Consider the following 23,765-nt stretch of genomic DNA (forward strand, 5'->3'; position numbering starts at 1 on the left):
TATCTCTTGTTAGCCCTCTTTACAATAAATTTTCCAATATTTAGTTGTTTAATTGCATTTAATCTTAAGCTTTAGCATTCAATTTATGACATTAGTTTCTTTTCAAATATTGAATTTAATTTAGTAGATTTTTTCTATATTATATCTATTATATTTATACTTTTTAATAACATACATTTCTTTCAAATTTGACATTTTATCACTTTATCTGGCATATCTGTATTTTTTTCTCTCCAAGGAATGCTTTTTTTTTTCTCATACCTAATTAATATGTTTAACGTTTTCACAATGAACATTATTTCTGTTTTAAATATTTATTTTCATTTTATTATAGCTGTATTCTAGAAAAGCCGTAAAATGCCTCCATATGCCACACATTAAGTTTTCGAACAGAGCAGTGTAGTGTTCTAAAGCAGTGGTTCCCAACCTTTTTCTCTGGGGCCCCCCCCCATGAACATATACAAACATTGGAGCCCCCCCACCATATAAATACACACGCACGCACACACATATGTACCGTATATATATATATATATATATATATATATATATATATATATATATATATATATATATATATATATATATATATATATATATATATATATTTATTACTGTATGTGTGTGTTTATGTGTATTTAGATAGGCTTTGTCATACTGTCTAATCTTTTTCTTTGCCTCTGAAGAATCATTACATTGACGTTTGTCTGCCATTTTTGTTTTGATTTTGCCTTTACGAGAAGTTGGACAAGCACATTGCGCAAGTGAGCAAAATGTAAAAAATTATTTAGAGTTATTTATTTTAATTATTTTAACTATTATGCTGGAATTTTAAGCATGTGTTTTTATTTATTTTTTTTTTTTGGTACTTAAAAATACATATATTCCTGAGAATTTTTTTTTTATAAATATTTCCCAAATTATGTTTAACAGAACAAGGAATTTAACAGTATTTCCTCTAATATTTGTTTTTCTTCTAGGCTTATTTGTTTTATTTTAGCTAGAATAAAAGCAGGTTTAAATATTTTGAAACCTATTTTAAGATCAATATTATTAGCCCCCTTAAGCAATATATATTTTTGATTGTCTGCAGAAGAAACTACTGTTATACAATGACTTGCCTAATTACTTTAATTAAGCCTTTGAATTGCACTAAATTTGAATGCTTATATTTAAAAAAAAAAAAAAGTAGTAAAATATTATGTGCTGTCATCATAGCAAAGATAAAAGAAATCAGTAATTAGAAATGAGATATCAAAACTATTATGTTCAGAAAAAAGTAAAAAAAAAAAAAAAAAAAAAAAAAACTTCTTTCCATTAAACAGAAATTGGCCAGGAAAAGGGTTGCTAATATTCAGGAGGGCTAATAATTCTGACTTCAAGTGTATACATACAGTTATTTTCCACCCTGCAAAGGAAAGAGAAATAAATACAATAGAATAAAAATATAAAACAAACTGTGCTTTAAGCATCTCCACTGTGAGAAAAACACTTTAGCTACAAAAATCCTTCAGTCGAGAGCAGAGAAACATTTTCTTGTTATGTTTGATTAATGATAATAAAAACAGGCGGCAGCAGGAATATTTTGCGCTGTCTCTTTAATGGTTTCTCTTTCACGTCTTTTGATCCTCAACTCGTTTGTTTATTACACAAATGAGGGTTAATATAAATAATCACTAAACACCGCGTTTTGACACCTATTTGACCATTAAAGCGCTCACGTTAAGATGACTAGATGTCCGCGCTCCTCTGCTCATCTCAGGGTGCTAATGAGAGCGAATGCTGACCGGCCGTATGCTTCTGACTGCGTGTGCGTGTTGCACACACACATAAGCACGCGGTCTTTCGCAACACATACAACTGGAAAGGGGGCGGTATATGATGTATATAATTGTTTATCTTGATTAATGCTTTTTTATAATCGTTTGAAATCGAAATCGGATTTTGGATTAATTTTACAGCCCTGTATAATAGTGGAGCATTTTATGCCTTTTTCTACCTCAACACTTATCCTCTCCCGCGCCCCCCTTGTGAACTCTGGCGCCCCCCTTAGGGGGGCGCGGACCCCAGGTTGGGAACCACTGTTCTAAAGCACCGCTTCACTCCAGTGTTCTTGTTCTCATCTAGTATCCTCAATCACACAGATTACAGCCAATTAATCTCTCACCTTTGTGCCACTCCCATAGGAGTCTGACCTAAATACATCAAGATGAGTTTGGAATCTGAGCATGTTTGATAAGGACAGAGTTTCAGAGTGAGCTTTGATGACCAGGTCTCAGCCGGAGCTGTAAAAGATCTCACTGATATGACACACTGCAGTGTGGTTTGAATCTAGAGTTCAGACTCATCTGACTTAAAAGCAGAGAAATGAGATGAATTAGGCCTGTGGTTGAGTATTAATCTGTCGTTTTATGTAGGATGTCGAGAGAGAGAGAGATCTGGTGTGTCTTCATGTCTTCTACTAAACTCAAGGTGCAGTTCTTTGGTTTTCTTTTTTGCTTTGGTTTATTTATTTGTTTGTTTGCTTGATTCTTATTTTTGGTTTGGTTTGTTGCTTGTCTTTGTTTAACTTTTTTTTATTTGTTCGTTTATTTATTTATCTGTTTATTTATTTATTTATTTATTTATTTATTGTTTTGTACAGTTTAATTAGTTAATATTTTGATTTGTTTAATTTTGTATTTGTATTTATTTTTGTACTTATTTACAGTAATTTGTTTATTATTCTTTTGTTTTGTTTATTATGTTTGATTTTAATTTTGTTTTGTATTTTTTTTAATTGTAATTTTTGGTTTGTTTATGTTTTTTGTTAGTTTTTCTTGTCCGTGTGCGTTGTATTATGTGTTTTTGTTAGTGCTTGGCAACAGAAATAAGCACATTTGTCTTTCTGGTGATGTGGTGTTTGTTAAGACTGGAGCCTATTTTAACAAAAAACAGCACAAAAGTGAACTATTGTCCACCCATCCTGCGTTTCACTTTCATTTCCTGTTTTTCAGAGAGAGAGAGAGAGAGAGAGAGCAAGAAAGACTGTGCAAAGAAAAATATAATAAAAACAATAATTTCCTTTGAATATGTCTGGCCTGGTGAGAGTTGACTGGAGCTCAATGCCCCGAGGCCTACAGCTGGCCCCTGATCCACAAATGAAGAATTAGCAGAACGGTCTGGCAATTAGAGGCCAAATCCCTGCGCTGAGAGGGAATGCCAGAGAACATTCCTGCACTGGGAACGCCTTCCCAAATCTCACCAATTTGATCCAGGCATAAAACAATCTTGTAAGCATGCAAGACTAACTAACCCCTGAGAATGAAGAAAGAGAAAGAGAGCGCTGGCTGAAGGGCATATAAAAGACTTTGTTCCCCTTTTGACATTTTAAACTAGCCTATGCTGATAGAGAAAAGAAACACCAGCTTAAATCAATAGGAATTGGTCAAGGCAGGTTTGTTTCTGATATGATGAAGAAATTAGACCTTGTTTTGATCAGGTATTAACTTTTCAACGTTCCAATTAGTTTCCATCCTTGTTTTAAAGAGATATTTCACTCAAAATGGTGTAATTTGGCTGTTCATTTGCTCACCCTCAGGTCATCTGTGATGCACTTGTTTATTTTGCTTCAGTAGACAATTTTTAGCTGAAGCCATGGTGGAGAATATTTTAAGAATTTGTCTTTGGAGAAAATCGAAAATCCTGCTCATCTGTGATGTTTGTGCTATTCAACAAGCTGAATTTTGTCTTTTAACCTGTTAAACGAGTTTACAAATCATGCTGTAATTAATTCATGAATTGAACAGAGCTGATTTTATCTGTTCTCAAGTCAACCCCTCACTGATTCAAATGATGTATTCAAAGTGAGTCTATCTACAGTTAACAACTCCCTGATTCAAATGATCTGCTATGACGAAGTCTGCTGTTAGTAAATCACTGACTCCAAGTAGTGAAGTTTATTTATAAACAAATTTCAAGAGGATCACATGCTTATGATTGTCCATAGCTGTTCCAGCATTAGCTCATGACCAATCATCTAATCAGTTAATTCCTAACTCACTATAAATAACCAGAGTTTTCTTAGCTCAATATCTTCGTCTTGAAGAACCCCCCTCTCGCCCTGCAACAGGTGGGAGCCCAGAGCTCGAGGATCTCATAAGCTCAGGGCTCTCTCCCGGGACAGCATGCCAAACAAGCTTTATTAAAAATCATCAGCTAAGTGTGAACTCTTGAAATTTGTTTTAGAACGAATCGTTTTTAATTTAGATGTTAAGATGTTTATAAATGAATCTTCATGTTTTGAAAGAACTTGAATGAATTATTTAACCACTGCCCCATTCAGACTGAAATACTGGTGATTTTAGTGTCATACAGAGTGCTAGAGGGCGAAAAGTTAGGTTGATTCTCAGGGCCCATGCAGTGTTTGGGTCCTATTAGGGGGTACTATCTGGAGTACTATTTGGGGCTCACCAGAACACAATCCCAACTCAATCCCCCTTCTTTACTTTTGTCCGCGAAATCCACCATTGCCAACACCACCCCCCCTTTTTTTGCCTTACATTTGTCTGTGACACCCGCGGAATGTTGTCATAGGGCACGTACTGGCCAGCAGTGCTCCTGGTGTCATATATTCAGTAACAGTGAATAAACCAGCCAAGACCAGCAAAAAACACATTCCACAACTCACTATGTTTCTATGCTATGTTTTTTTGCAGTTTTTGTTTTCGCAAATCCACCAGAGGCCTTTGTGTACGCTTTTTCAGATCTTAAATTTCTCTCACGATTTACTCCTCCTGTTCTCATGTAAATCCACCAGAGGCTGCTGTCAACTGACTGACTGACCGACTGACCAATCAACTAAGCCACCCTCCTCCTTCCCTAAACCCAACCAATAGTGTTTTTAGAAGCACTGATTGACCCGTCCATCCCCTGCCATACACTCAGTCGACAGTTTTAAAAAGCAATCCAGAAAAAGAAAAACCCTCACCTGATTTTTCCAATGTTTTCAGATTTTACCACATTCTCACCCTGTTATTTACTTGTTTATTTTATTTTATTTTTTAGCTTTTGTTTTTGTCTTACCTTCTTTCTTAAACTATTCTTCACCGGTCTTCATTGTCGCTGTCAACTCTGCTTTGCGTCTCAAGTCCACGGACGTACATGTTGAGCTACTGGCCAAATTGGTTACAGTGGAAAAGCCATCGATACGGAGGTAAGTGGTCAGCTGGTAAGCGAGAAAATGAACGGCGTCATACCTCATCGTAGCATTCATTTTAAAGAATGAAGCTCTGGCCACATAATTTGCAAACTCTTTAGAAATGTATAGGGCTATGATTTCAGAATAAGCCTATGTTGATTTTGTCAGGCCCTGTTAGAAAGCCAATTTAATACATTTGTATAAATGTATTTAAAACTTTCCAATCACTATGTAAGGATAGCTACAGGAGCCTTATCCTACCAAAGAAATACCATGACCATACTTTCCCTTCATATATATTAACAGTTTGACCACTGTTTTTTAATAGAAGTCAAGAAAGTAGTTGAGGTTTCTCTTTGAGAAGCTATCAGAGCTGCCTTTTTTCTTTGAATAACACCTTATATAGAAGCATAGAGAGAGAGAGAGATCAGTCGCAGTGATAATTGCATGGTTGAGGTGGACTGAGGTTAATGAATCTCTCCTTCATCGCTCTGACCTTTCCAGTATCAACCCTCTGTTCTTTCTGGACATTTTTTAATGACAACCTTTAAATAATTTATCTAACTTATTTCCCTTCATTAGCCGTCGCCTGTGACATTTTCCCACTCCGCCTCACATCTTTCAGGGAATATCGCCATTGATTTTTGCCTTTTTTTTTAGACTTGATTTTTCTTCAATCATGTTTCCATTTAAAATGAAGTCATCACACACATTCTTTCTCTCTCTCTGCAGTGCACGGCAGAGGTGACGTTTGTAATAAGGAACTAATGTGAGCTCATTAAATGTACCTGGAATATGACAAAAGAGAGAGCGAGAGCATTTCTTTTGAAAACTCAAGTGGGGTGTAGTGAACCATCTGGTGCAGTCATGATGCACGTGAGATATTTATAGCTTTACTGTAAATATTGTCAGTAGGTAATGCTCATACTGTGTTTACAGTAATAGACTGTGATCATTATCTAAAAACTATTTAAAAATGTTTAAATGGAATTGCTTCCGTAGTCAACATTAAGGATGACTTGCCCTGTTGGGGGGATTGGTTAACAGTTTTAACAAAAAAAATGACAAGTCTGTCAGATGAAATTGAGCCCGAAACCTGAAATTCCCGCTAATATGGCATAGTACAATGTCTAATGTGAAACATGATGGACGATGGCATCGTCGTCGTAGGCGGTGGTGAATTAATTATTCATGAATTAATAGTTAATTCATAACAAATTAATTACTTGTAGCCTACTGTTTCAACGAACTGACCCGTATGGTCTTTGTTTTACCCATAACCAAATCATAAATAAATAAAGTTACACACAAATTAACACTTGTCAGTCACATATTCTGCGGGACTCTGGCATGAATAAGCAGAGTGACCTGTGTCGTTAAAATGGCGTTGACAAACTTGGTTGGTAAAAAAGCAACCAACCAACATAATTTGAGGTTTTCACTAAAAATACTAAGTGTGAGAGCAAGAGATTGAAGCAGTGTACTGACGCTGTCACATGATACCTGATAGATTAAAATTAGGCTAGGAAAGGTATTGTATAATATTGTTCTGTAGATAATCGAACGAAAATATAGCCTTAACAGGCTAATAATTCTGACCTTATAATGGTGTTTAAGAAATTATAAACTGCTTTTATTCTAGCCGAAATAAAACAAATAAGACTTTTCTCTAGAAGAAAAAATATTATCAGACATACTGTAAAAATTTCCTTGCTCTGTTAAACATCATTTGGGAAACATTTAATAAAAAATAATAATAATTAAAGGGGGGCTAATATTTCTGACTTTAACTATATAGTTGTAAGAAACTATTGTAAATAGTTGGAAATCTGGCAAGCGCAATATTCAAACTCTTGGGAACAACTGTGGTCGGAACCAAAGTTCACAGGACTGTGTTCTTTGCAATTCCTCTCAAGTAGTGCACTTCTATCTTCCGATTGCTTGCTTCCAAAGCGCATCATAGCTTATTATCATAAAGGTGACTTGATTTTAATGGGGTATATGCACATAAACTTTTAACTTCAGTCAGCCAGCCCCAGGGCTTCCGGTTAATTGTCATCCCAAACAAAATTGCAGCGTTTAAGATCTGATTACTTTAAAAAAAAAAAAAACTGCGATCTTCACTTTCTGGCTGAGATACAATAAAGTGGGTATCAGACCAAAGAAGAAGCACTGCATTAAGTTATATTTTTTCTGCACCATGTCTTTTTCAATGAAATTTCAATGAAGTTTTCAATTAAATTTCTGCGCTAGCCTGCTGCAAATGACGACGCTTGCGTTTAAATGGTCTTCTGTTTCTTTTTACACTTGTAAAAACCTAAATGTATGCTTAAGTCTATTTAACCGATTATATTAGAATTACATTACAACATTGATGCTGTAAAAGGAACCTTATGAAATTGAAAATCACATAAAGCTTTTACCCTAAATTTATCATCGGCTAAAAAACACTAGCTGTACATATAGCCAATTCTCCTCGGTGGCCACACTGGTGAAGACACACCTCGGTGCTTATTGCAGCTGGCTCCTATTGAAAATGAATGAATTCTGGCTACTTTGCTGCTCTTGCTGCTTTCAGTGTGAATGCACAGTTAAACTTTCAACTTTATTAATAATTATAAAGACATAAGAAAGGATATGTGTTACTCCATCCTGGGTTAGACAATCCATGTCATCAAACTACAATTATCTAACTGGCCAACTTTTGTATTTGTTTAACGTTTTTAAAATTGTCAAACAATTGTGTAACTAGATAACATGGTACCCTCAGAATAACTGGGTTGAGTACTATAAAAAGTCTTGCGGAGTTTTTTGTAAAATGATGGTAACCATATCATTTTCCACAATATTTTATGGAACATTTATAGCAGATGGAGTCAGTCTAAACTACTGGCCAAGCCAAAAATTCTACTCTTGGGCTCTAAAGACAAAGAAATGGTTGTTGCTGATGAAACGGTGACTTCTGCTTGCTTTTACAAAACTAGGATGCTGTTATGGCTGGTTGCCAAAGGTTTCTAAAGTGATAAGTTTGCATTGTTGGAAGTAGAAAACCCTTATTGGTAGATGATAAAGAAAATAAAAAGATAGTTAAAAAATAAAAATCTAATTCAGAGAAAAAAATGAATAAACATTATCAGAAATAGAGAAAATAGATCTTTGCTTGTTATATAAGCAGAATTTGGATAGAGATTTGGATAGAGAACAAGATTGTTAAGGGTGGGTTTGAGAAAATGAAACAAAACTACTCCTGCTTCCAGATGTAGACCTGAATGAGTCGTCTGGCTCACAGTCTCAGTATAACGGGAAGCCCTGGTGAGGAATGGAAACTCCTGCCGTCTCAGACTCTCTAATGACTGTCAGGATCCAGACGAATGGCCGCAGCCCCTCAGGCGTGAGCTCCAACGACAACTTCCATCTGAGCTGATCATTTCCATGACAAATTAATCAATTAGGAAGACGATCCATTCTGGCCATCTTTTTCTACACTGGACATCTGTCGTAGGTTTGTTTATTCTGCCTTTCTGCACTTTGAAAGGCTACTCCAAAAAAAGTCTCCTTATGCCAGGAAACATGTTTTGTTTGCGTGTTTGCCCAACTTTGGCCGAGCTCAACAAGAATGGCATCCTTGTGGCATCTTGTACGGAGGTTGTCAAATGAGGGTTCAGATTCTGTTGACAGGTGTTAAGCACAGGAAGAATGAGGAAATTACAGCGAATGGGAGAGGGAGAGATTAATTAATCAACACCATATGTGGCTGTAGGAAAGTTGAGACGGCATCTGTACGTTCACAAACAAAGTAACGTAATTAAACACACTGCCATTTATGAGGTACTGTACTGCTGTGTTTACAGGCTGATTTGATTTCGGTGAGTAATAGGGCTGAACCTCAGCTCTGATTAGAGTAAACAGATCTCATCTGATACGACACCAGCAGTTAATGAGAACTGAAATGAGAAAATGCAATATAGTCAGGTGAGAAACAATACAAGTCTCACAGTTCCATACCAAGATGGTAATTTACTAACTTGTGAAAGGTGATGTGTATGTTTGCCTTCAGGATCTTTTTGTTTTTCTTCTTTGTTTGCACAGTTATAATTGGGGACAAATATTACTAGAGCTTAAACTGTCAAGGATGGAAAAATATGCTCTGCGCCCTGGCGCATGGTCTAACAGGGTTGTGCTTATTCTCCTAATGAGTTATGGGTGTGTTTTGAGCATAACGTGCATTAAACCAATCAGAGTCTCATCTCCCATTCCTTTTAAGAGTCAGTTGCATTGCACCATGGCACATTTGTTATTTACATGGTGGACTTTGTAAGTGGAACAACTTAATACTAGTGAGAAACTAGTTAAACAAACCATCTGCAGCATGAGGAAGAACAAGCCTCCTCCATTTGGCCTCTTTACTTTCTTTTTACTTTTACTCTTTACTTCTTTACTTTTGTAAATAAGGAAACTGTGTTGTACACACTCCACTGAAGACATCCATTAGCCTACATATTTAATTTCGTTTGTTAAGCACAAAGATTTATTTCAAAACCATTTTTAAATTCAGTTCTAATTTCCAGCAAATGACAATAACGAACAATAATCAAAAATTGATCAAGCTTTATCCAAACAGATGTCCTTTTCTTATGCCCCATATGGTGATTAGTACGTCTCCAAAACCCGACAGGTGGACAAATCTAAACTTGTTTTTAATAAAACAAATATAAATATGCATATAATAAATAATAATTCTAATAGTAATAACAATAAATACGAATGTAAATTGTCATGAATAAACTGAAAAAAAAAACCTTTAAGGCATGGAGGTACTGGTTTCTATATTTATGTAGTAAATAATTTTTGTAATGTTTTAATCCATTTTTTTCATATGTAAAAAATAAATGTTTGTTGCTGTACATCCTGTATCTATTAAGCAATGTGTAAGCGTTTGGACCTGCATATGCGCATAACTAACGCACTTTGTGCTGGACTTTAGACCAGCTTTTAGTTGGTCAATGGCGTGGTCTATTTCAGTTCTTCAAAATAGCAACGCCCAACAATGCACCTTAACACACCTCCTTTATAGACCGGCACATCCATGAGTCCACAAAGTGGCACAAATGGATTTGCTATTTAAACAACATGATGCAAAACATTAACTATATGGTTGCGCTGGTCTGAAAATAGCTACAAATCGCATCATACAATCTTGCACATCTCATTGCGCTCGGTTTATGATAAGGTCAATTTTTTGTGTGTTTGGGTGGATGAGTTCAAAAATCTAGTATTCAACAGCACCATAGTGTAAAGTCAGTTTTATTTGCTTTATATGAGAATAATATAAATATTGTATTTCTTCATTATTTAACTAAGTAAACATTTATGTTTGTGTATGTGTGTCTGACAGTAAGAATTACGGACTCTTTTTTGAGATCTGTGGATGACAGGAAATGTATTTTGTGTTTCTATAGAAGCACAACACACACACACACACACACACACAGAAGACACTCTACCCTATTGGATTTAAATCAATCGTATGACGGCTTTTCAAATGAAGCAGTGAAACAGATGGAAAGCCTCAATGAAACATAAAATGCAGCAGAGGGTTTGGGGGAGGTCTGTTCTTCACCCTCTCTGTCATTCTCTCATTTTCTGCATCCCTCACTTCTCCCGTTTTCCTCCCTCATCCCATCGCCGGTTTCCGCTATTACACACATTCTCATGCTGTAATGAAATATCCCGTTTCTGCAGCTGTTGCATTTTCTGGACAGCTTCCACAGACTGAAGGAAGCAATATTTTTGTCAAGAGTTTGCGTGATAAACAGTGAGTGTAGAAGATATCTCCTACCATCTCCGTCAGGGTTGTGTACCATGAAGAAGAGATTTGAGAATACCTTTTAAATTGAGATTTTAAATTTAAATTAGAATGCAGGCTGTCTAGTTTGGAATGGCCTTTTCATTGCATACATTTTTCAAATTCAGAAATCTGTACACTGTAAAACCCAATAAGGTAAGGTAAGTCAAACCATTCGAGGACACCAATTGCAACAAACCATTTAAGTTCAAAAACTAATCCTATTGAGTACTGAGAACTTAATCCATTTGAGTATACAAAGCAATTTGAGCACAGTAAAACTCAAACCAGCTGAGTACTGTAAAACCCAATAAGTTAAGGCAACTCAACCCGTTTGAGGAAACCGGTTGCTACAAAGCATTTGAGTTAAATGTAATGTAATGTAATGTAATGTAATGTAATGTAATGTGTATTTTAATGTAATGTAATGTGTATTTATATAGCGTATTTATTGTGTATGGCCATACACCCAAAGCGCTTCACAATCATGAGGGGGGTCTCTCCACACCACCACCAGTGTGCAGCATCCACTTGGATGATGCGACGGCAGCCACAGGACAACGGCGCCAGTGCGCTCACCACACACCAGCTATTGGTGGAGTGGAGAGACAGTGATAGAGCCAATTCAGTGGAAGGGGATGATTGGGAGACCATGATCGTATGGGCCGATAGAGGGACTTTGGCTGCACCCCTTTTTTACACCCCTGCTCTTTCACGAGAAGTACCATGGGATTTTTAATGACCACAGAGAGTCAGGACCTCGGTTTTAACGTCTCATCCGAAAGATGGCGCCCACTGACAGTATAGTGTCCCCTTCACTTTTACTGGGGCATTAGGACTCACATAGACCACAGGTTGAGCGCCCCCTGCTGGCCTCACTAACACCACTTCCAACAGCAACCTAGTGTTCCCTAGTGGTCTCCCATCTAGGTACTAACCAGGCTCAGCCCTGCTTAGCTTCAGTGAGTAACCTTGGGCTTGGGCTGCAGGATGATATGGCTGTGGCTATAAACAAAAAGCTAATCTTTATGAGTACTGTGAACTTACTCCATTAAAGTTGAAGAAATGAAGTATTTAACTCATTACCTACAACACTGAGTTCAAGACTCTTTTCAAATGAGTAGAATTAACTTCAATCAATCAATCAATCAAGCCTTTATTTGTCACTACACTTTCGTATAGCGAAATTGGACCCCCCAGACCATACACAAAACATCACAAACAACTTTTCAGGGGAGACAGATCTTAGGAGGTAGCATTTAGAAACGAAGAAAGATACATTTGGACAGTTAGGCTAAAAAACACCCCCTCAGCTCGCCCTTGATTAGGACAAAGTGAGAAAAGGGAGAAAAACAGCCCTATCTTAGCATAAGCACACCGGCAAGACACAACATAGACAGAGGGGATGGGAACAGGGGTAATGGAAAACAGTCCGTTGAGTGCGGGTAGCCAACTGGTCCAGCAGCCATTTCCGGCGCAAGTCACAGCCCCGCCCACGCCCCACGTGGGTAAAAGCACACGAAGGCGTTTGGACTTTCAGTCAATTTTGAATTAACTACACTGATTGCATTTGATGAAGTTGACTGTTTGATTTTACAGTGTACACATTGCACAGTAAACCCTAATAAGTTAACTCAAACTCTTTAAGGAAACCAATTGCAGCAAACCATTTAAGTCTTGAAACAAAGTGATTGAAGTACTGTAAACTTAATGTATATATTGAGTCAAAAGCACATACATTTTTATGTTGATATCATGAAGCATTCTGAGCATTAGCGGCTTAAACATTTTAAGTTCAGTTATCAAATCAGTGTGAGAAAATAAGTTAATAGAACGAATGAAGTCCAAACAACTTGATAGCTACTCAAATGTTTTGGTAGTGCTTCTAGTATTAAAGTTATCACAAAGACATAACTAATTCATTCATAACTCATGTAGTTTGAGTTCTGCATAATATAATTAGTTTTTGAGTTACTATAGATCTTTTTCATTAAGTCAAAGTAACTTAAGAGTTAAATTAAATTATTTCATTCTTATTTTAATTTTATTATTTCCACTGTTTTACAGTGTAATATATATAAATGTAATAATAATAATAATAGTAATAATAATAATAATTCCTTACATTTATATGGTGCTTTTGTAGACACTCTAATCGCTTTACACGTTTTTGGGGGAAATCTTTTTATCCATTACCATCCACCTGGATGGCACGACGGCAGCCATATTGCGCCGAACCACACACCAGCTGATTGTTGGTGAGAGACCTAAGTGATCAAGCCAATTATGATATAGTATGTTTGGGAGACCATGATGAACAGAGGCCAGTGGGCAAATTTGGCCAGTATTCCAGGGTTAAACCCCTACTCTTTTTTTCGACTACATAGTCAGGACCTCGTTTTAACATCTCATCCAAAAGACAGCGCTCACTGAGCAGTATATAGTCCCTATTCGTATACTGGGGTGTTACGACTCACTCCGACCACAGGTTGAGCAACCCTCTGCTGGTCTCACTAATACCCCTTCTGGCATCAACCTAGCTTTCCCTTGGTACTGACCAGGCGCAGCCTTGCTTAGGTTCAGTAGGTGACCATGTGCGCATTGCAGTGAGATAGCTGCCGTCAATGTGAGAATGATTTTGTGAGAATGTTGTCTTGGACGATTCAAATTTATGTCTGAGTTAAGTTTACAGAAGATATTCTTTTTTTAGAAAACCTTTCAGACACAAAGACACATTAAACCATTCAGTAAAGATATGTTATTAATGTTAATAATTTCTATTTAAAATTAAAATGCACAGCTAGAGTTTTAAAGGCAACGATAATCTTCCAGTCAAAGCTTTCAGGTGACTATTTTCAATTTTACAAGGTTTTTACAGCATGGATGTTGTAATGTAATTACAATGCATTCAGTTAATTCAAATTAATTCTCAGGATAGCGCAGAAATTCCATTGAAAATACTGGGGTCATATTTTAAAGATATGGAAAATTTTAGAAATTTAGAAATTTGTTGAATATAAAATATTTAATAGGCAAATAAATCAGATTACACACAACATTTATTGCTGTTTTTTTTCCCAGTGTTGTCCAAAAATGGAATGATGAAATTTTGTCAATACAGCAATAAATTCATTTTATAATCTATTAAAATACAAAACACTTATGTGTTAATAATATGGCATACTATTACTGATTACTTCTGTAGCATTACTGTTTTGTGAACATATAAACATTTATTCTAAAACCTTTAAACCTTGTAAACCTTTAACATCTTACTGATCTAAACCTTTTGTGTAAAATATCCACAATGCAAGAATAATAAAAAAAAAGCCTAATCACTTAAATGTTAAATATGTTAAATGCTCTTTTTGTTAAATGCTCTTTTTAGTTTGTGTTTGATAAACACAATCCTCTTGTTTGTTGAACATCTGTAAGTACCAATTCAGTCATTTTACATCCCATGTAGCACAGCCAAAACAAATTCCAGCTCATGAATCGAAAGAAAACTTCACCCATTCCCTGCTGTCACTCCTTAAATCTTTCAAAGCAACAAACCAGATAAAATGATTAACCTGAAGTTTTCCCAGAGGCATGTCGAGTGTTATTTTCAGCTGTTGTTCTGTCTGTGTCAGTTAATAATGCATTTCTGTTACACTATAAAGTTAAGCTGGCTAATCCCCTTTTCCCTGAGAAGAAGGCAGAATGTGTGTAAGTTTTGTTTTGTAATGAATCTGGGGCTGTCATCAGTATTCACAATGTGCTATTGTACTGTAAGCTTGTCAGAGCTGTTTTTCACGAGTGGAGAGTATCCTACAGGAGCAAAGCTGCTTTTGACCTGATAAGCTCATTTGAATTCCACATTAATTACTCAAGTACCCTCTAACTCTGTAACGAGACCTCACAGCGAGGGAAAGAGAGAGCGAATCGGGAAAGGCAGGGGGAGAAAAGAGAGACTGAGAAAAAAGGGAGCGAGGGATGGTAAATTAGCCTGGCCGTCTCCGAGCATTTTCTCTGCCTTGTCAAGGCTAAACTGAGGGCAGCAGGGAGTGGGGTCCAATGTGTCAGAATCTCCGTGGCAACCAATCCCTCAGCCTCCCATCTGTGCGCGCGCACACATGCTCACAACACACTTGTGAAGCTGCACCCTACTGTGCTCAGGCTGGTGAATGGTTTGCATCTTTGACCAGATTGGATGTGTTACGGCCTGAGAAAATTTATGACACATCTCTCATCTTCTTTTTTTTCTCCCTCAGCAGACGCTGTTGCTGTTCATATCTCTTCCCTCCTGTTTTGGCTCAGCACTTGCATCACTTGAGCCCAAAACTACATCTCCCACAATCCTCCTGTGGATTCTGTGTGGAAAATAAAAAGACTGCTGCTTTTCCACTTTATCTTAATTTCATGTTGTTGAAAATTAGATCACTTTAAAAAAATAGTCGGGATGCGGTGGTGCTGTGGGTAGCGCTGTCACCACACAGCAAGAAGGTCACTGGTTCGAGCCCCGGCTGGGTCAGTTGGCATTTCTGTGTGGAGTTTGCATGTTCTCCCCGTGTTCGCGTGGGTTTCCTCCGGGTGCTTCATTTTCCCCCGCAAGTCCAAAGACATGTGGTATAGGTGAATTGGGTAAGCTAAAATGGTCTGTAATGTATGTGTGTGAATGAGTGTGTGTGGATATTTCCCACTGATTTATTCATCCCATGTCCGTTTGAAGCTGTTTGATGTTATTTGTTCTGCTGAACAACAACAAAACGATCATTGAGAACAAAACGTTTTGGGTTCCCTGTGATTTCTATTGCGATTTTTGTTCTAACAATGGAAATCCATTGGGACTCAAATTGTATATATAGCAGTATATTTACAGCAATGCTTAAGGAATAAAGAGACTACATGCAGAATTAGTGACTTAGGTGGCCATTAAGTGAACATATTATGTAAGAATAATGAGTGAAAAATACAATCAGGATTCAGTTTGATCAAATCCAACTAAATTGTAATGGCTCAATGTTGCAGACTTAATCTGAAGGAAAGACATTTTTTTTTTTTTTTAAATACATACTCTCCGGTTCAGTTCATGTAATGCTAATGACATTTTTGTGTGTGCTTTTGAGTGTGACTTTATTTTTTTCTCTGATTTGGTCTAAGATGATGTTTTCAGGCAATTAAAATGTAACATTTTGAAAATGCTCTCCTAAGTGAATAATTTAGCTTCATTTTTTTTTTCATTATGACCGTTTTTAATTTGTAATCAATTCACTGAATGATGCTAAAATAACAATTATCACAATGATTAATTGTTTTGGTTTTTTTCAGAAATAAATTTGATTAAAAAAATGAAATTTATTGTAATGTTACAAAACATTTAATGTGACACTGAAAACTGGAGTAATGCCTGATGAATATTCAGCTTTCTATCACCAGAATAAATTACATTTCAAAATATGGTGGAAACAGTTTATAAAACGAAATAATATATTAAATAAATAAATAATACAATATTATTAAAATTAGCTATTAATATTATTCATCCATTTTCTTTTCAATTTAGTCCTTTTATTAATCAGGGGTCTCCAAAGCAGAATGAACCGCCAACCAGCATATGTCTCACGCAGCGAATGTCCTTCCAGCTGCAACCCATCATTGGGAAACATCCATACACACTCATTCACACACATACACTACGGACAATTTAGCTTACCCAATTCACCTATACCACATGTTTTTGGACTTGTGGGGGAAACGCACGCGAACATAGGCAGAACACGCAAACTCCACACAAAAGCGCCAAGGCTCGAACCAGTGACCTTCTTGCTGTGAGGCGATTGTGCTACTCACTGTGCCACTATGCTGCCCATATTAATATTAATAACATTAACTAAATAATAACTAATAAACTAAACAAATCTAATAATTTCTTTTTAATCGAATGAATGCAGTCTTAGTGAACAGTGTTCTTTCCAAAACATGTCAAAAAGCATACCAAACTTCTGAACAGTTGTGCCAATTCAAATAAATTCGAATTTGATATAAATTCACAGAGGTTTTGGTACAGCCCACTCCAAACCCCTCAAGCTCTGAACACACAGCTCAACTTCAGCAGCAGCTTAAACCATGACCACTGCACTCACACTCACACACACACACACACACACACACACACATACACACACACACACACACACACACACACACACACATACGCACGTTTCCTGAAGCTGTGGTGAATTGCACTTGGGAGCCTGGACGACTTGCTTCACGAGTTCCTGTGCTGTCTATATACAGTCTTTCTGTTCTTTTCTATTCATTTCCACACTCTGTGCATATGTGAGCTCTTTGTGTATGTCTATTCTTTAGCTTAACTAGAACTAATCATTCTGACATCCACACATGGACTCGGAAGCACAAAAACATGCCACTTGAAAATTCTCCCAGCATGCATCTCTCCCATTCGGCTAAACATTACTCATTAAAACTGGCATACGGAAGATGTGCACACAAGCCGCATATTCTTTCCTTCTCTCCAATTCTCAAAGGCGAATCCAAAAGTGATGAATTGTCTCCATTCCACCGAACTTTGTTTGGAACGAACAGGCGAGCCGAGCGGGAAGTGATCCGTTAAACAGCCATGGGCCGCTACACACAGAAATCATTAAAACGCAGGGAAAGGAGCAGAAAGTACTAAACAGACAGTTATGGAGGGCCCGATTACAGAGCAGGAGGGCCCTGGCCTCAATTAGAGACTGAATATATATGTAGTCTGGACTCTAATGAAAATGGAGCCTTGTGCCAGCCGTAATTTCCCCTATTGAGCAGATACAGGCAGCTGAAATCACAGGATTAATCGGTTCTCTCTCTCTCTCTTGGAGAAAAAGAGGCAAGTGTTTCCCTCTCTCTCTCTTTCTCTCGTCCTTCGCTTTCATAAAACTGTTACCTGCAGCCATTGCTGAGACACACACTGGGGAGTTGATGCTTAGACTGAATACTAATGAAAGCGAAGCATGCAGTGAGTGTGTGTTTATCTTTAGTCTTTAATCAACATTCCCCATCAGTTGCGTGCGTGAGTGTGTGTGTGTGAATGTGTGAATTGGCACGGAGCTTCTCAAACAGGTTTTATGGGTGATGAAACAGAATTTCTGTTGTGTTTGATAATTCATGTGAGTCAACTGCTGTTTCGCAACTCAGAGTCAGGGCAGCGTGGAAGTAATTCTCTGAACACACACATAACCGTTGTCAATTTGAACCTTTTTTAGATGATGTGATGGTATACGTGCATGCGCAAACATACTGAGTAAGACATGTTTTTTTTGTGTGTCAGTCATGTGGTTTGTTTTTTGTGTATGCTGCTGTTTTAACATGTTGTCATCTTGCTTGAAGGTGCCTTTAGTGGTGTTAGCCGTTTCGAAATCACAGAAACTCTAAATGATTGACAGGTAGAGAGTGCCTCAGTTGCAGAGAGATTTGATATCTCACAACATATATTTCAGATCCTCAAACCAGCCTCACTGGAAAAATGCAGCATTATTGACATTAATTGTACGTTAGAATATGTACACTCTCTGAAAAATTGGTACAATGTTTTACCAAAGAAGGTACAAACCCTTGTCTCTGGGGCAGTACCTTTTTATGGAACAGAATTATACCATTGCAGTTTGTTCCTTTAGGGACATGATTTGTACCATGGGAAACCAAAATGTACCTTTGTTTTTAAAACCTGCAGATACAATATTGTACCTTCATCAAAGTTACAAATCTGATCCATAAAGGTACCACTACAGTGCCAAGACACTTTGTACCTTAACAGTGTCAAAAATGCTTACCGAACATTTATTTGAAATGCCTTAAATGTTTAGTTTACAATACCTATAGTTTCTAATAACTGATTTATTTTATCTTTGCCATGATGACAGCACATAATATTTTACTAGATATTTTTCAAGACACTTCTATACAGCTTAAAGTGACATTTAAAGGCTTAACTAGGTTAATAAGGTGAACTAGGCAGGTTAGGGTAATAAGGCAAGTTACTATGTAATAATGGTTTGTTCTGTTGACTATCGAAAGAAAATATAGTATAAAGGGTCTAATAATTTTGTCCTGAAAATGGCGTTTAAAAAATTAAAAACTGCTTTTATTCTTGCTGAAATAAAACAAATAAACCTTTCCCAAGAAGAAAAATATTCTCAGACATACTGTGAAAATTTCATTGCTCTGTTAAACATCATTTGGGAAATATTTAAAAAATAAAAAATAAAAGGGGGGCTAATAAATCTTACTTCAACTGTATACTTTTAAATGAATTGTTTTAATATGGAAATTATTCATAAAATCACTTTGACTTTCCAGTTATATTTATTTTCATAGATATTGTAAGAAGGAGACGTCCAACACATTTGTACCGTTTATATGAGAACAATTGTGTACCTTCATTTCAATTGTACCATAAAAAGTACAGAGCAATATCATAAGAGGTCTTTTCTGTACCATATAAGGTACGATTTTTACAAAGGTACAAATCTGTTCCTCAAGGAACATTATTTGTATCACCATGTACCTTTTTTTTCTAAAAGTGTACCTGTGCATACAGGTTATTGCAGTTTCAACTGAAATGAACAAATAACTAATAAAGGACTTGATTAAAATGCTCTGCGAATGCCTTTTGAATAAGTAAAAACGCTGCCATCCAAACATTGGTGCATAGCAATAAGCAAACTGAGACTGAAGATTTAAAATATCTTCAGAATTCAGAATTAATGAATAATGTGGCTTTTCCAGAAGAAAACATTGAACTACTGTCTTCAAAACTTATTTAAAGGCATAGGCTCCTCTAAAAAACATTATTTCGGAGGGGGGTGGGGGGGTTGGTCTTAAAAAGATCCACAATGTGTTTTTTGACATGCGGTTTAGGATTGTGTAATGTAATCATGGATTATTATGTGTAAAAATGCAAAAATATCATTCATTCATGCATGACAGCGAGTCACACCTTACTTTTTAAAAAAGCTAGTGTCTGGACTGTATGTTGTTTTCACATGCGGTAGTGCATTAATCTTTTAACCCCCTATATTGCATATAGATCTAATATACGGCCATGTTAACAAATATTTGAAATAATAGCTAATATTTGAACATATGTACATATTTATAATTCCAGTGATTGAAAAAAATATTTGTAAAGGCCATGTTTGCAATTTTTTATGAAGTTTTTCAAACTAATTTCGAGAGGAGCACGCAATATGATTGACTGCAGCTGGCCACCCATCTACATTCATTAGTTAGCCAATCAGATCTATCCTAACACTATAAGTAGCCTAGCTAGATTTACTCCCTTATCTTCGTTTTCCGAAGAAACCCCCCCATCCACCCCTTTCTCCTTTATTCCTTCTTTACTATAGGGGAGCTGAACCACCTGATCTCGTACTCCCGTCACATGCTCTATGGACCTGGTGGGAGCCCTGGGCTCAACTATCTCCGAGCTCAGGGTTCGCTCCCGGGACAGCATGCCAAACCTGCTAACAGTTCTCAAACAATATCTAAGTGTGAACTCTTGATCAATGCACTTTATATATGTGAAATTCAAACATTATTATTATAAACATGTGCATATATTTTCATATATTACCATGTATCAGATTTTTACAAGCACTTTAAAAAAATGCTGTAAAATGTACAATATTATTGGCAATTTTGGTTGCCTGTAATACTGTAAAATTGACAAGTGCACTGTGCACAAAATTTACAAGTGCACTGTAAATTAAGACTTACAACTGTGCTGTACAGGACAATTGTAACTGGTGATTTACAGTGCAGTTGTAACTTTTACAGTATTACTGGAAACCAAAATTGCCATTTGCAGTTTTTACAGTGTGGTTGAGTGGTGTAGCTTTACACAATAACCAAACATGCAAGAACGTTTTTTTTTTTTACATACACATTTTATCATTAAGCTTGAGTTGAAGATCTGTCAGGTGGAGAAGCATTACCTTCGAGTGTCTTTTGTAGGGCATTTTGAGTTGTTCGGTTTGTTTTATGTTGAGTTACTTTATTACAAGCACATTGTCTGTTCTTTGCAGTCCTCTTGTTTCTCCTCTACTGTTTTTTTTTATGTCGCTATCTCGTAGTGTTGATAGAGATGATAATTTTATGATTTTGCAGTGAAGCTAAGTTCATCTTCAGCTTCTTTGTTAATTTTCAATTACAGCAGTGTTTAAATTCAATATTCCTTTCACTAGCAATGATGATTCAACCTTTTTATGATAAAAGGTCCGATTTCTTTGTCTTTCTAAGGCTAATTTTCTTTCATTTAATGTATTGTATTTCCACATTTTTGCATAATGTGACATTTTATAGCTTGAGATTCAGTCAATGTGTGATATTAACTGTAATACGGAGAAAGCAAGTTCAAAAAAAGGTAACTCAAACCGTTTGAGAAAACAGATTGCAACAAACCATTTGAGTTCAATAAACTAATCTAGATGAGTACTGTGAACTTAATCCATTTAAGCTGAAGTAATGAGATATTTAACTAACTCATCACCTTCAACACTGAGTTTCAACTCATTCAATCTGCTGAAACATAAAAGTGGCCATATTTAAAAGAAACACCTACACGCTACACATTTACCTGCGCACACACCTACTTTCGCTCACACTTACATGACAAGGGTGGAATGTGTTGTAACCGAGAAGCATAAAGCACATGAAAGAGAGAGGTGTGTAATGGAAGAGAGAGAGATAGAGAGTGTGTGGTAGCCCCTGGTGGCCCATCTGTCTCTCTCGCTCTCATTCTGACTGATGTAATAAACCCGACTGCTCCTTATTCAGGCTTCTGTTTAATGTTGCAGCTCTGATTACCCTCATAAGGCACACAGAGAGAAAAAAAAAGTATTTGCATTCGGAAAGCATGAAATGGCAGGTTACATTAGTCATGTGACCCCTGAGAGAGTACCAGAGGTCAGGCGTTCACTGCTGTTTACTGTACACTGACTCATTTTACTAAGCATGTTCATAAATAACTGAGTTCATGTGTGTTCAGTGTGTGTGTGTTTTTAAGTGGAGTGTGAACGCGGTGCTTCTACTGGTCTTTGTAAAGGGGCCAAAATAAATACTTGCCTATATGTGTGCCTAACAAATAAATTTGGGCCACTAATTTTTGAACTGTTATTGTAAGTTATTTTGTTAGTTAAGCTCCGGTTTTGCTTCAGTACGGACCAAACTAATGTATATGCACAATTATAATATTGTAAAGCATCCTATAGAAAAACGTTAATATAAATGAGAGATTTGTGGGGGTGTACTCAGTGAGTGTGTGACAAATATGCAAAACAATTATAAATCAGTAAGATGCAAACAGTTTTTCAAACCACTGTAAAATACAGATTCTTATTTAAACCATTATTACTTTGACAATATTAATAATGAATAAAAATATAATAATTATAGTTTATTTTATTAAATTAGCATTTTAGCACTTTCTTGACAACTAAAAAACAATATTTTCAGAGAACACCTGAACCCCAAAAAAACACCTGAATCAAACCAAGACCCCTATCCTCTTCCTCACCTAACCACACACCAAACCAAAATACTATAAATTCTGAGTGTGCCTGGTGTGTAAGCTTAACAAATCATCAGTTAAAAACACACTCATTCATCTCACTGACACATTAACCGACACAAACACTGTGCATTTATGAAGTGTGCTTAACACAGGTGAGTGGGCTTTACAAACCACCTGTAAAAACTCAAAAAAAAAAAAAAAAAAAACTATAAATGTATTTGAGACAACTTACTGGATATTAAACTATGTGTGTATTATTTCATAAATAAAGATTTTCAAGAAATAAATAATTTAAGAAAGAAAGAAATATAGAAAGAAAATAATTGTTTAATAAAATAAATACAATATAAATTATAATCATATAATAAATGATTTTTATATAAACTTTAGTTCATTCTGGTTTATTCATTTCTAGTCTTAATTCACTTTTGATCAATTTAATTAATTATTACAGCTATTCTAGCATTTGGTTTTAAGCAGCGGATGCCCTTCCAGCTGCAACCCAGTACTGGAAAACACCCATACACACTCATTCTCTCACACACACACACACACACACACACACACACACACACACACACACACACACACACACACACACACACACACACACACACACACACACACTCATACACTACGACCAATTTAGTTTATCCAATTTACCTATAGCACACGTGTTTGGACTGTGGGGGAAACCGGAGCACCTGGAGGTAACCCGCACGAACACGGCGAGATCAAACTCCTCACAGAAATGCCAACTCTCCCAGCCGGTACTCAAACCAGCGACCTTCTTGCTGTGAGGTGACTGTGCTAACCACTGAACCACCATGATGTCCTGCATAAATCATAAAAAAAATTATTATTTCTTGCTGAGCTTATTCTTTTGAACATTAGCATGTACAAATGTAATAATACTTTAATGAAAACACAGCTTCATGTCATATTGTTATCCACCACTTCTCTAAATACTGCATTATTTCATAAAGTAAGCTTAAAAGAAAGAAAACAATTATTCAATTAAATAAATGCATAAATCTATTATAATCATATAACAAATAAACAAATTGATTGCAGTTTTTACTATCATTTTTAATTAATTTGTTTAATTATCACATAAATCATAAAAATGTAAATTATTTCCCACATCATGCTGAGCTAATTCTTTTGAACATAAACATGTGCAAATG

General features: G+C 36.3%; 1 protein-coding gene across 5 annotated transcripts in view; it reads left to right on the plus strand.

Moving 5' to 3' along the window:
• pacrg (PARK2 co-regulated) overlaps positions 1-23,765 on the plus strand; it is a 160,589-nt gene that overhangs the window by 115,164 nt on the left and 21,660 nt on the right. The window contains exons 5-7 of one of the 5 annotated variants that reach the window (XR_015512538.2): positions 2,187-2,272; positions 2,418-2,472; positions 2,997-3,070. The exons of 1 other annotated variant lie outside the window; for it this stretch is intronic. Coding sequence is in view for 2 of the 4 variants with exons in the window: in XM_087288972.2 (XP_087145098.1) it covers positions 2,418-2,569 (152 nt within the window). In the remaining 2 variants the exon portion in view is untranslated. Of the gene's footprint in view, positions 1-2,186; positions 2,585-2,996; positions 3,071-23,765 lie in introns of those variants that run through there. 3 more of the 5 variants (XR_015512537.2, XM_087288973.2, XM_087288972.2) reach the window with 3 other exon arrangements.

The sequence above is a fragment of the Danio rerio genome, chromosome 17, assembly GCF_052040795.2.
Source record: "Danio rerio strain M-AB ecotype USA chromosome 17, GRCz13ab, whole genome shotgun sequence".
NCBI lineage: Eukaryota > Metazoa > Chordata > Actinopteri > Cypriniformes > Danionidae > Danio > Danio rerio.